The sequence below is a fragment of the Aptenodytes forsteri genome, unplaced genomic scaffold (assembly GCF_000699145.1).
Source record: "Aptenodytes forsteri isolate BGI_AS27 unplaced genomic scaffold, ASM69914v1 Scaffold107, whole genome shotgun sequence".
NCBI classification, from domain to species: Eukaryota; Metazoa; Chordata; class Aves; order Sphenisciformes; family Spheniscidae; genus Aptenodytes; species Aptenodytes forsteri.
In genome coordinates this window covers 469,922-483,485 of record NW_008794118.1, presented here as the reverse complement: position 1 = coordinate 483,485, position 13,564 = coordinate 469,922, and the positions used below count along the sequence as shown (strand labels likewise).

Below are 13,564 nucleotides of genomic sequence, written 5' to 3'. Positions count from 1 at the left end.
GGATTCTCCGGGAGGGGTAGTGGTGAAGTTATTTTTTTTTTTTTTTTTTTTTAAATCTTTCTGACTTGATCTGTCCTCTCAATGTAAAGAGGATCAGGAATAATTCTTCCAAGCACAGAGGGATTGCATTACCATAAATTGAGAGTTTGATCATGTTTTCCTAAGACGGGAATTGGAAACAGAGTTTCCTGAGTATTGCCAGGGTGCTGCAGACATAAGTGAGAAGGGAAGAGGAAAAAGAGGCAGCATGCTGAGGCTTGTTCTTGGTCATTTGCTATGGATTCCCCACCCTCTCTCTTCCAGCAAAGAACCAAAACAGGCTGCTCAGTGCCAAGGGCCACAGTACCATCTACCATGGGGTAGATGGCATCAAAGGACGCTGGAATTCTCTCCTCTGCAACAGGCCTTGCAGTGAACACGTGCTCTAGGTAAGAGTTCATTCCTGAAGCTTTACAAGGATGCAGTCACTCCCTTCGGTATATAATTTTAAATAAATTTGACAAGATAGTAATTTTCCTTTTGATGGTACTGCATTTAACTAAGAAGCAAGCTCATGCTCACATAATGTATTGTAACTGTTTTGCTTTGAAGGGTGCTCTGAAAATGCAGAGCATTTTACCCATAATAACATCTGTATTATAACACCTCTTTAAGACGGTAAGATCTCAAATAACCTCAGTGCATGTCTTGAAGCACAGCAGAGCACTTCAGCATGACTGTATCCCTTCCCAACATTTCCTACAGCACATGGCACAACCTTAATCGTGTGCATATCTTCTCCAGCTCAATCCCTGACTGCTTTGGAAAATGTCCTAACCAAGTATCAGAGGTCAGGCTTTAACTCTATCAACAAGATTTTCTAATGAAACCACTGTAAACAACAGCAGCCACTCTCCAGTTCACATCCACTACGATGTTTACGTAAATTCTGCAACAGGACTGAGGACAAGAAAAATAAAGAAGGCAAGGACTGGCTTGGAACTCTGCAGAAATCTAGCACACAAAAGTGTGAACTGATGCAGGGAATACCCCTGAAAGATTCCCTGGTCTCCCGATCAAGTATTTCTGTCTTCATTTTATTTCCTCTATCCCTTGTCAAGATTGCTTTCTTCAGTTGAGAGCCAGCTGGGAGAAGCATGATACACTTGGGATTCAGAGGCTTCATTGCTCACAAGAGTCTGGCTGACCTGAACAGCAATCTGTTTCCAAGTTAGTCAGAAAGATTTACTGCCTGAAAATGTCTGCACACCGATATCCCCGAACTGCAGGGCTTCCAGCAATGGAAAACGAATCAACCATTTTAAACATACAGGGATGAAGTGATTAAACAAATTCACTAAACCTAGAAAACTGAAACTAGTCCTCAGAATCTTTTCACAGGAGAAAAGACTTCCCAAGACAACATAATGCCTGGCAGCAGGCAACCTGCAGGCTTCTCTGCTACAGGGAGCATTTGCATGGTGTAAAATCAATGGCCAAGGACAAAGCGTTCCTGTCAGAAATAGGGACGTTTGATTATTACTACAACTGCCCAGCAGAAAAGGGATTAACATTCTAAAAGCCAAACAAATCCTGTTTCTTCATTTGATTTAGGCTTCGACAAACCATGCAATCTCTCTCAGGGATCCCTGGTCCTTGCAGAAGAAAGGCTCTGAAGAGGGCGTGGAGGGTTCATGCACACAGCACAGGGAGCAGGGGCATACAGGAATGAGAAATTTTCACTGTCAAGTCACTAGAAGCAAGGGAGGTAGAGGCTGTAACGTCCTCCAGACTGGAGCTGCCTCTGCAGGACAAACGCAGTCCTGGACATAGCAGGTGAGGGGGAAGGAAGGATCTTCTTTCGTAAAGAGATTCATTGCTTCCAGATGCGTTACTCGGCAAAGAGTTTTTCTGGGGAAGACGACTTCCTGCATAGCTAGCAATGATTCAGAAACTCTCCCAGGCATTTTGACAAACCCAGCCATTACCCTCTTCATCTTGGACAGCTCCTATTTCAGCAAATTGGTAACACTCGTCAGCATCTGCTTGTCTCCCACCCACTATTTCTGATGTCTTCAAAGTCCTTTGTTTAATATATTCAGGGTGTTTTCATTACATTCTGGGTTTATCCTAAAGCTGAATCCATTCAGATACAGCTGAAAATGTGCTCCCCCACAAGAATTTGCCTGCTATGGCAGAAATGTAGTAAAAAAAAAAAAAAAAGACAGCAAGCACGTCTAAACCACCTCTCCCTCTTGCAGTTGGAATATATTCCTCTAGGATGCCTTTGAACCCTCAGTTTGTTTGAATTCAGGCCCAATAAGGCGCCACTGGCCTCAGAAAGAACTCATGCTGAAGCAATTTGGTAACACTATCCTCTTGCTAGGGAATAGTGCTTGTTGCATGGGAATGTCATAATGTCATCTCTCCGTTTGCGTTAAAATACGTTATAACTCTCAAAGCCACCTCTGGAAAATTACTAACAGGCAGAATATGAGAGGTAGTGACACGGCAATAAAAAGCCAGTTCTGTGTTGTTACAAGAATGCAGGTCATTAAAGACACACACAAATACTAGTTACAGGGAAGAGAGGGAGTTTTCTCTCGTCTCCACCCTACCCATCCATGAACAATAAGCCATCCAAAAAGTGTGCCCTTTAAAAGCATCTCTGTCCTGAAAGGAGTAGTTATGTAGCTCTGAGAGCCTAAGCATTTAAGTGAGACAAAGCTGTGGAGACTAGGAATATCCTTTTATAGACCCAGAGAAGCGACTGGAAAAAAACAGACAAGCCTTCAAGCACACAAACTCTCCTTTGGGTCTCTTCCCTACAAACCAGAGCTCTGTTCTGAAAGTATCACAGCCACAGCATGTAAAGTACAATAGATGTCATTTGGAAACGAACGTTTCTACATTTCCCCACAGACAGAACCCTTAGTGTTATCAGAAATAGTGTGCTATTTCTCTCCACAATAGCTGAGTGGGAAATGAATATAGTATCTTAGCTCTGATATCTGGTTTATGTTGAATTCTGATGGCTGAAAGATCTTACAGCTTCTAAATACAAGCCACTTTTAGAAAAGATATTTCATTCAAACTTCTTCCCTTCCCCCAGCCCCCAATTTGCACCCATTAGAGAGGATGTCTGGCTTCTCTTTCCATTGCAAGGTGTGTGCACGAGGATGGCAAAGAGTAGATATTTATATCTTCTTAGTGGTAGTCACTATTTTTCAAAGCCATCTCCTTAAGCACTCATTAAAATAGTGGCTTGTAAAGTGGTGGAGCAAAGGAGTACAAGTTACACTACTATAAAAAAACCACAAACTTTTTTAAGTTGAAGTGTGGTCTTCCATGGTATGAATTAACCAGGGTAAGCAGAAATGACCAAGTTCAATCGAAGTTCTGGAAATTCCTTTTTTTTAAAAAAAAGTAAAAACAGTAGCAATTGTACCCTCTACATCCAGCAGTTGTGGTTAGATAAAGTATTTGGCATCAAACTCCCTCCTGCAACATTACAAGCCTGCTAAGGACTCACAGTAAGCCAGCGTTTACCCCGAGTCTCAGGCTGGTCAGGATGGTCCTTTCTGTAAACCCAGCAATTCTGCCTTTGGCCCAGAGCAAAGCGAAGTTTAACCATCTGCTCTGTTTGCTAAAGGCTCTCAAGGTGTATGCTAGCAGATGTTGGTTAAATCGTGGCAACGTGACTATTTTAAAAGCTCACACATACAGGCCATCTGTGACCATCTACCAGCTACAAACCTGCTGCACACTGCAGCCATCCAAATGTTTACATCAAAATTGAGACCATCATGGCAATCCGTGCTCCAAAATGAGAATTTTTCATTGCTTTAGCTGCAAATATTATCACTAACAATTTCTGACTGTGATATATGTTTTTAAGCCAACATGCATTTTACCGAAAATGTATTCAATTTATCTCAAATTTATTGCATGTCATGAAAATAATCTGAAGTTTAAAAAACAGACTAATACTTCACTAGAAACAATTTTAATAAGCTGCTGACATGCATAACTGTGGAACATCTACTAAAGGGAAGAATGAAAATGGAGAAGTGAAAATAGGGGTTAATTACTGGGTATCTTTGTGTATAGTAGAGAAGTAGTAAAGTTTAAATATTACTTATAAAACATATACTTACTTAGCATGTCTATTCGCAGACATATTTAAGTTTGTTTTAAATACCCATGATCACTCACCCTTTTTAGCACTTTGCAGAAATAAACTCCACACTATTTAAAACTTTAATGGCAGCTTGTTCTAAATTTGAAGAGTCATTTCACCCCTGCTAACAGACCAGGGAAAGTATTCTGCGAATGTCTAGTTTTGCTTCCAATTGCTTCACACTATACTTCGGTATCTCCAAGATCATTCCTTTCTCCATCACATTTAGCATCCCTTTATCTCTTCCTTCCCTCTAACTTGGATGCTAAAATGCAATATATATAAAAGCTCTCAAAGCTCCATAGGAGTAGACAAGTATCTACATTTTACAGATGGGTGGTTTTGCTCAAACTGGCAATTCAGGCAAAGGATTTTCAAAAGGATCTGGAAGTTCCAATTCCAATGCGACATTTAAATTCAGCTATAGTGATATATGGCTTATAGCTCTCATTAGAACGGAAATATTCTTTTTATAAAGCAGCTGGTGAATATAAGGCAGGGTAACTCTGCTTAATAGGAAGTCAAAACGGAAGGGGGGGGGGGGAAGCTGAAAACCTACATTACAGGATGCAACAATTGAAATATGCACACCCCCCTCAGGCCCTGAGCCAGAGTGGCTGCCAAACCTTAGCGTAAGAAACTCCACCCTCTTCTGCAGGACTAGTTTGGAAATTCCTGACAATTACAGGGACTAGTAACTCAGATTAAGCTAGCAGGAATAAAAGAAATAATTGACAAATTGTTCATATACCTTGGTCACTGAATGTCACTAACTCAGGCTGACATTTACAGTCCCTTCTAAATGGTGCCCTGAGCACTGAACTGCGTGCTTGGCTGTCTTTTGGAAAGTTACCAAAAAGCTCGGGGATTTGAGAAGTTCCCACAATTTAATACTAATGAGGCAACAAATGCTTTATAATCCTAAGTATTTCATTAAAAAGTGATTTGGGAAACCTGCAAAAGTGACTCTTTACCCCTTCTGTTTCCCCTTAGTCCCCCTCACCTCTAGGAAAAAGCAGAGTTAATTCCTGCTCCCTCACTGAGACGCTTCCATATTTATCTACAACAGGAAGGGTGGCACTTCCTGCGCACCCTGGGATTCGAGCAAAGGTTGGATGCAAATGACCACAAGCCCTCATGCAATTGAGACCAGGGCATTTCATTCTATATCAGCATATGTGTGGTTTTTAGGCTATCATGCAATCTAGCCCACAGTTACTTACCTATTTTACGATTCTACCTAGGCAGAAATACTTTGCAAAAGCACTGAACACAATTCTTCTAGTAAAACGAGAGAGGTCTTTTGAAAAGAAAACATACAATTATTATTATCTCTAAAGGCTTCAACTTTACTGTGAGGGAGCCAATATTAGTGCCTACACAGAGGTTCAACCTAGCCAAGCGCTGTGTGTGCTGGCTGATCACAGCACCTCTATACACGTTGACTCCCAAGCGTGTAAATAGTTCCAGGGAAGCCGCAAGGATGTCCTGTGTACTTAGTTAGTCACACATCAGACTTTTAGTGTAATAAGGTGCTGAAATCTGAATGAAAGCCAAAGAGCTCCAATACATTGCAGGATCAAATGACAGTATAGTTTCAGAGCCAAAGAGAATCATGTCATGTTTAAATTACCCAATAACCTCATGCTCCCTGTTCCCCTAAGCAACAAAGGTGCAAGTCAGCCTTGCCAGGGAGATGCTGCAATTTTAGTGAAATCAATGGACTTCTCAACTGTGCGCAAGGCTGAACATGGCCAGTGATATTTAAGCATTCCTCTGACTCTGTTCTTCTTTTTTTATTATTATAATTTGTATTGCACAGAACCTGGTTCCCCAGTGACGGACCCCAGCCTGGCAATGCTAAGTGCTGTACAAATGAAAGCTCCCTGCCCTCAGAGCTCACAGCCTGAATCTGGGACCGGAGGCAACAGGCGGCAACACACACGTAGGGCAGGCCAAGCAGACAGTCTCTGGGTTAGCATGAACTGCGGCCTAGCCCTCTGCCAACCATGTTGTGAGCGCAGCAAGGGATGCTTCAAAGTGGCCTTGCCAGTGTTTGCAGTGAAAGTGAGGACAGTCTGGGAGAAAGCACAGAAGCACTTATTTGGGGTGGGGAGGAAGGGGTGGTTGGAAATTGAGAAGGACAAAGGTAGAAGCATCCTCTCAGCAACAAGGGGAGAAGGGAAACAGCGTTGGGTAAACCGTGAGGGGCCTGGAAGGCAATCAGAAACTGCTTGAATTTGATGTGGTGGACAAAGGAAAGCGAGGTGGAGCACTGGGGAGAAAGGCTAATAACGTATGACGGCAGGTAACCCTGCAACAACATCCTGAATAAGCAGAGCAGATCCAGGAGGGGGCAGATTGAGGGAGGGCTTCCATGAAGCTGAAGAGATTAAAAGAAAGGTACTGCAAGGGGCAAAAATTAAGGACACCAGGGAAAGAAACAAAGGAAGGTTCAGGGGAAGGGCTACTGAGGCAAATACAGAGCTTAGAGAAGAGCAGGCTAAAATTAAGAAGGCAGCTACATCTGTACCTTGGAGAGGAGGCAGGCAGGCAAGGTAAGATAGGAGGATGTTCACTTTGTATTTGATCATTCCTCCTCTCTTGGCACCATGGGATCCTGAATGAGAGGAGTAGAAGGAGACAAGGGGAGGGTTTGAGGAATGTTTCTGAAGACAGCAAGATGCAGGTGGATGTAGGCACTGTGCTCAGCTGAGGGTGATGGTGAGTGCTAGTAGGCAGGAAGACGGCAGAATTGAAGGAGGAGAGAACAAATCTGCAGTGGAGGAAGTGTGCTTGGTCATGAGATTTCCTCCAGAGGGTCTCTATGGAGGAAGAGTAGGAGTAAAGGAAGCAGAGGCTGAGAGTGGGAAATGGAGCCTTTGAGAGGAAAGGAGTAGGCGGGAGGAAAGAGGACGGACACTATGACGCAGAAGGGCAGTGAGGTGAGAGCCATGTGTGAGTGGCAGGGACAAGGCTACAAAAGAAACTGCTGTGAAAGCTGCCCAGCTAAGCAGCTCAAATGCATTATCCCCTCTTGGGAGGAAAGGGACAGAAAACAACCAAGGTCATGCCCAGCTTATTACGAATGCTGGGCACATACAGTGATCTGCACTGTGCACCATGATACCCTGGTGTAAGCGGAACACCTGGCAAGGGGACAAGCTGCATTCATTTGATATTAGTTAAAAGTCCATCCAGATCTGAATTTCTGCCAAGTTCAGAAGGTTGCCAGGGCTGGGATTTCAGTTCCAGCCCACTTCTATCAGTTGAAACAAAACGAAAACGAAACATGGCTGCTTAGACGAAAGCACTTCCAAGGAAACACAGATTTGTGGCCTATCTGTGCACAGTTCAGTGGTTTAACTAACCAACACAAAGCTAAGCTGACATAAATAGCTTTGAAGCAAGCAGATTTCCTTACACTTTGCACAAGACAAACTCATTCCTACAGTCACTTTTCGTGGAACCCAAGCTACCCTAATTTCTCACTCCCAGCATCCTTACCTCCTCCTCCAGTTTCACCACCTTGGCCTGAGCATTGTTCAAGGCCTGGTCTCGGATCTCAATGTGTCTTCGTTGGTCCTCGTTAGTGGAGCGTGCAGCAGCCAGTTCTATTTCCAGTTTCTCTTTTTCCCGCTGTGTTTCCTTGTCTATCAAAACAAAGTGAGAGTTATCAATGGACAGCACTTGTCTCTGTTCAGCTTTCAGGAGTCTTTCACTCCAGAGGTGAAGGAAAGATCGTACTGGAACTTCTCACAAGAGAGAGAATGCAAATCTAGGGGGGAAGGGGGTGGGGGGGGAGTACATGGCTTTCAAGGAAGCATCCTTGCCTCCTCCTCCAGTTTCACCACCTTGCATTGTTCATTGTTCAAGGCCTGGTCTCGGATCTCAATGTGTCTTCGTCGTTAGTGGAGCGTGCAGCAGCCAGTTCTATTTCCAGTTTCTCTTTTTCCCGCTGTGTTTCCTTGTCTATCATCGCAGAGCTCCAAACAAAAAAAAAGAAGAAAATGGGGGGGGGGGGGGGGGGGGGGGAGTACATGGCTTTCAAGGAAGAGAAGGGCTTGTAACCCTGAAAAACAAGCATGGTACCTTCAAGTAACAATGTGCCACAATGCTAGCGAGAAGGAATACAACATGCATCACTCAGTACAGTTAGGTAATTTGCTCTGATTATGCAGATGGATAGTGAAACTTGGCACCTCTTTACCCCTGAGCTTTCAGCAGTGGAAAACAAACTGGGTGATTTTAATATCCCAGGCTGGGGAGAGGAGATGGCAGACTTCTGTGCCTGAAAAATTTGTGCTCCTTTTTTTCACACTGACCCCACAAACAGGAAGGCTGTTCTGCCTGGGGCAGCTGTCCTCCTTCTCAAAGTAACACCCAGTTGTCCCACTTCGCTGGCAGTACCACCAGATGAGTCAGAAAACAAGCGAGCAATAAGAACTCCTCAGTCTACTGCCCTTAAAAACGACCCCCTGGGCCAGAACTGAGGCACATATTTCTGTTCTGTCACTGCTCAAAGCAGACCTGCAGTTCAAGAAATCCCTTTGCCCAGCACTGAGAGTTCATGTCTGATGCTTTAAAGCCACCCCAAGCACAGCAGCTGGTCCTTTTCTGCTGCTCTGCAGAAAGAGCTGGACGTAGTGGGAGCAGCTACGCTGTGTGCTTCAGGAACAGGGCAACTGCCTTCATAAAAAAATAAATAGGATAAAATAATTGGGGACTGGAGAAATTATCACACAGGGGTGTAAAGCAAAGCCTCAACACAAAGCTGATGTCCTCTGTATATGTTGTCATTCCCAGCTCAAGCCAACCAGCTACAATGATAACATTAACACACTTGCTGGGTACATAACCACACAATACTCCCTGGAGTGATCTACACCCAGCACTGATGACACCAGAGAAACTGCATTCCAGAAGCCAATATCCCACGACAAAGGAATGAGGACAAGGAGTGGAAGGCTTGAAAAACAGGAACTAGATCCTGGGTGTTAGGACAGACTGCATATGGAGTACACAGGCCCGTTTGTGCAAGCATGTGCATAACTATATTTACAGGACCACAATTATTCCCTTTCTTCTGCCAGCAGAGAGCCAGGAGCAAAGCTTTAGCAACACGGAGTAGCTAAAGATTCCCTTCTGCTAGGGAATCAACACAGCCCACACACAGGTTGCAAAACAAACCTGTCCAGCAACAGCACCCAGAACTCTGCAGAGCAAACCCTGGCTGCAACTCAGAGCTAGCCTGTGACATAAGACACACAGACAAAGGCTAATGCCACCACTTGCCTATTCTTTTCCCCATCTCTCCCATCCCAGTATTTCTCCTCCACCCAGGAAATGAGTTACTGACAGTGTCAGCAAGCTAAAATGTATTGCAGAAAATGGGCAGAGATGAGACATGGTGGCATTACGCCAGCAGGTATCAATCAGTGCCAGCAGTCTGTCTGTTAATCTGTAAGTGCTTGCAGCAAGGCTTTTGGAGGTTTTGTTCCAGACTTTTCCCCAAATGAGTACTGTTTCACTTGACAAGTGCCTACAGCACTTCTAGAAATGCTGGGACCAACAAAATGTAGCACTATGGTTTCCATGTTCATCCAAAAGGAAGAATTGAATGTAAGGCCTCAAAGCTTTGACCTTCCCACCTCTCTAGGTGAACCTACGAACCTCAAAGTCCACCCAACCAGTTTGAATGCGAGACTAAACTCATAGACCTTCCACTACCACCAGGAGTTTCGAATTCACACCCTGACAGCCATCTGCTTGCAACGTAAGCCACAAGGAATAAGCTAAAGACAACACAAGAGAGGGATACCAGCATTTGTCAGAGTAGCAGCAGTGTGTGTTACACCACAGAAAATCTCTATTTTGCAATTTTATTGCATTACCTTTTTATATAACAACTGCAGAAAAGTGAGCATTGTCAGAAGGGTGGAGTACACTATGGGATGAGAGAAAAGTTGGCTCGCCGCCGTCGGCCTCAAGACATTTCAGTACAAAGGAAAAGCAGCATTTCACATCCATTATTTGGTTTGCCTTGTGATAAATCCACTGCTGTGGACAGAATTCATGACCCTCACCCAGCCCAGCATACTGCAGGCAGTGTTCATCCCCTTTATTTTTGCTGAGCTGTATAGAGCAGTGGCAAATTAAAGAGGGAAGAGATAGGAGACCTACCAGGTTCCAGTCCACTGGCCTTAACTCATGCCAGGACTCTTGTCAGGCTGGAAAGGTTTAATTCCAAAGCTTTCAGGGGACAAAATAGGTGGACAAATTATCCTGTACATTATGGGGTATACACTAATTTTACAGTTTAAACTGCAAACTACATTTGCTCCAAAATCTCTAATAAATGCCATCAGATGGACTTTGCATACTGACAGAAAAGGAATTCTTGAATCCCTCCTCCTTTCTCCACTGCCAGTTTTGAACTGTCACTGCCCTGATTTCTGTCCCGGTAGAAAACCAACAGATCTGAACTACGCTAACCTGCTGCATTGTTATCCTTCCCAGGATGACCGGAGCATTTCTACTGACCCATAATGATTGCATAACTCACTTTGTGCAAAGAGTTGAGAGATGGTTTTCCGATTGTCTTCAGACCCCTCAAATTCCTTCTCCGCAAGCTGCTTATTGGCTGTCTCCATACGTTCTGCAAAATTTTTCAACAAAAGGAACACTAAGTAATTAAAAAACTTTCAAGCATTAAGTCACATCTGCTCAGGACATTTCTAATGCAAGCTAGGGGAACAGATCTCCTAATTCTACACAGCCAAAAGTAAAAAGCCTATCAGAAGCTGGCACTCACTTTTGAAATGTTTCTAATCACATCCTTGAGAAAATATTCTCAATGAGACAAAACAGGTTAAATAAAGTTCCAAAGAAATTACTTTAAACAATTGTAACACCTAAAAAGTTTATTTTTTCAATTTTTACAAACGTTAAGACACCTTATTTTTTCCACCCAAATAAATCTCACCATGCAATTAAAAGATTCCCTTATAATTCTCCACTAAATCTTAATAGTTAGAAGATTAAATCACTGCTGTCCAATTACCTGGCTTTAGGGAAAAGTGTAAAACCCTAAGGACAGCTTAACAGTTCTGCTGCTGCAGGCCATTAGAAATTTGTATCAGTCTATGAAAATAAGAATGAAATGTTTATGCTGTATTTTATTATGAATGAGATTATTTAATGCAGGCCTTTGTGTACTGTCCTTCTCGATAGCACTGGGCACTGTACGGCCTTACTTCTTGGATGCAAAACAATTTCTGGGAACACAGTCTTAGTAAGAGACTAGGGGCAGCGAGAGCAGATGACACGTAGGACAATCAGAAAGCTTTCATAAAAAAATTAAACTCACAGTTTAAAAGACTGATTGCGCACCTTTAAACATCTCATATTGCAGATGTTTTTCGCCTTTCAAACTAATGCTTAAACTTTGACCCATGTTAAGGTCAAATACCATTCAACATCACTCTCCACTGCCAGCCGTCGTACTGCCTCAGCCTCTTAGCAAGAACCAGACACTAATAACATCTCACTCTGGAAAAGGAAGGGAGATCCAAAAAACCAGATGCCTACATTGATAAGGAATGACAAGACCTTCAGGAAGAACAGACAGTCTGCAGTTTGTACGTCAGTGCAAAAGGGTCACTGGACAGGAAATAAAGTGAACATGCCTGGTGTGGGATTAGGCAGTCAGCAAAACGTCTTTCCATTTGTATAAACTGAACAAATTGTACAAATTGTGTCTAGGATATAAGACAAGAGAGAATTCCAGGCTTGCATCTGGTTTATGATATTTGGCTTATCACGTGTTTCTTCTCAGTGAGAAACAGGCTGGAAATGAGAGACTACAGCACTCTCCTAAACCTGTCTTTTCCGTACTCCCAGCAAGCGCTTAAGATTTCAGACTACTGAATATACCCGAGTATCCTGTCATATTCTAGTTGTGTCAACAGACACAGTGAATTCTGCAGCAAAACACTGTCCTGCCAAGTAAGTACAACAATAAAAAAAAAAACCATTGAAGAACAGAAGTTTTACTTCATTCACCTCTTAGATCCCTGTTGAAATCATGAAGCCTACGAATTTCTCCTTCCAGCTTGTTTCTCATGGCCTTTTCCAGGGCATCCCGCTTAGAGGATGATTTCTCCAGGTTTTTGTACGCCTCCGAAACTTGCTGAATTTCTGTTTCCAGCTGCAGTGGAAGTGAAAACAAGTACCTACTATTTTATCACTAACAATTCATTTCATTCAGTCTCAGAAAGGAGATTACTTTCTCTCAAGTTTTCTTTATTGAAAGAAACCTACACCTATACATTAAGTAAAACGACAGTCTCAGGTTTGTGATAGATCCTTCTGTATAAAGAATACCAATGGTTGAAACAAAGACCTGGACTCTCCTTCCAGACTCTAGCTCTGTTTCCCCAATATGATCAGAGCATAGATATAGCAAATTGAAGAAGTGCAAATGTCATCTATTTTTTTCTAAGACTGGGGCAGTTTGGCACTACTGTTAGTTTGGGCAAAAAGCATTTATACAAATAGCTAATGCAATATCAAGTGAGTAAGTAAAATAAAACAAGAAAGGCAGACAAAACTATGCTAAAAAAATGCTAGCGGCCGATCTTGCATTACTGATGAACTCTGCAGATCTGTAATTGTTGTGGTTCAAAATTCACAATAAAACCTCCTGATGTTCTATGTTTACACTTCAACAACTTAGTTGTGCTTTTAAATATTCAGTTTACTAAATGGGGGGAGGGAAACATCTGCAGTAAAATATGTTTTATCCTTCCCTTTAGCCTTCAGTGTAAAGCTTCTCTGATCACCCACAGGAGAAGGAGATTCGCTTCTAACTCTCCTTACCAGGCATGGTTTTGCATTGCTATGGAAGTATGGATCCACATAATAGCAAACCCCATCAGCACCGTCTACAGCAAATGATCAACAGGGGGGTGGAGGGAAGTGCATTTTTATCATTCTTTCATTATCAGGAAGCTGTCAAACATTTCTCTAAAGCATTTCCTGGCCAGGAACCTTCCAAAAGAAATACAACAAAACACACACATGTCCCTGGAAAGGGGTAACATAGGGAATAAATGGGTGTGGAAAGCCACACTGGTCACCTGAACTCAAACAAGTGTTTTAAGCAGTCACACATTTTTATGGCCCTGGAGACTGCTCAGTGCAAAGAGCACAGCAAAGCCCCAAAAGTCCTAAATTGCAAGTAGCATCAGCCTTTTCACAGCAGCAAGTCAAAAGCAAAGCTGACCTGCTGCACAGCTTTAAACCATTGCTCATCAAGAAGTTATTTCTATGAGGCTGCAATGAAAATACCTCTACACATGCACGTTAATGATGGCTCTCACTGGGACTTTTTTTTTTAAACAT

At 42.9% G+C, this 13,564-nt stretch overlaps 1 protein-coding gene across 1 annotated transcript in view; it reads right to left on the bottom strand.

Annotated features, from left to right (window-relative positions):
- AMOT (angiomotin) overlaps positions 1 to 13,564 on the bottom strand; it is a 48,573-nt gene that overhangs the window by 11,083 nt on the left and 23,926 nt on the right. Inside the window, exons 5-7 of the mRNA XM_009276488.2 lie at positions 12,224 to 12,368; positions 10,725 to 10,817; positions 7,667 to 7,812 (exon numbers count right to left, since the gene is read on the bottom strand). Coding sequence (XP_009274763.1) covers positions 7,667 to 7,812; positions 10,725 to 10,817; positions 12,224 to 12,368 — 384 coding nt within the window. The remainder of the gene's footprint in view (positions 1 to 7,666; positions 7,813 to 10,724; positions 10,818 to 12,223; positions 12,369 to 13,564) is intronic.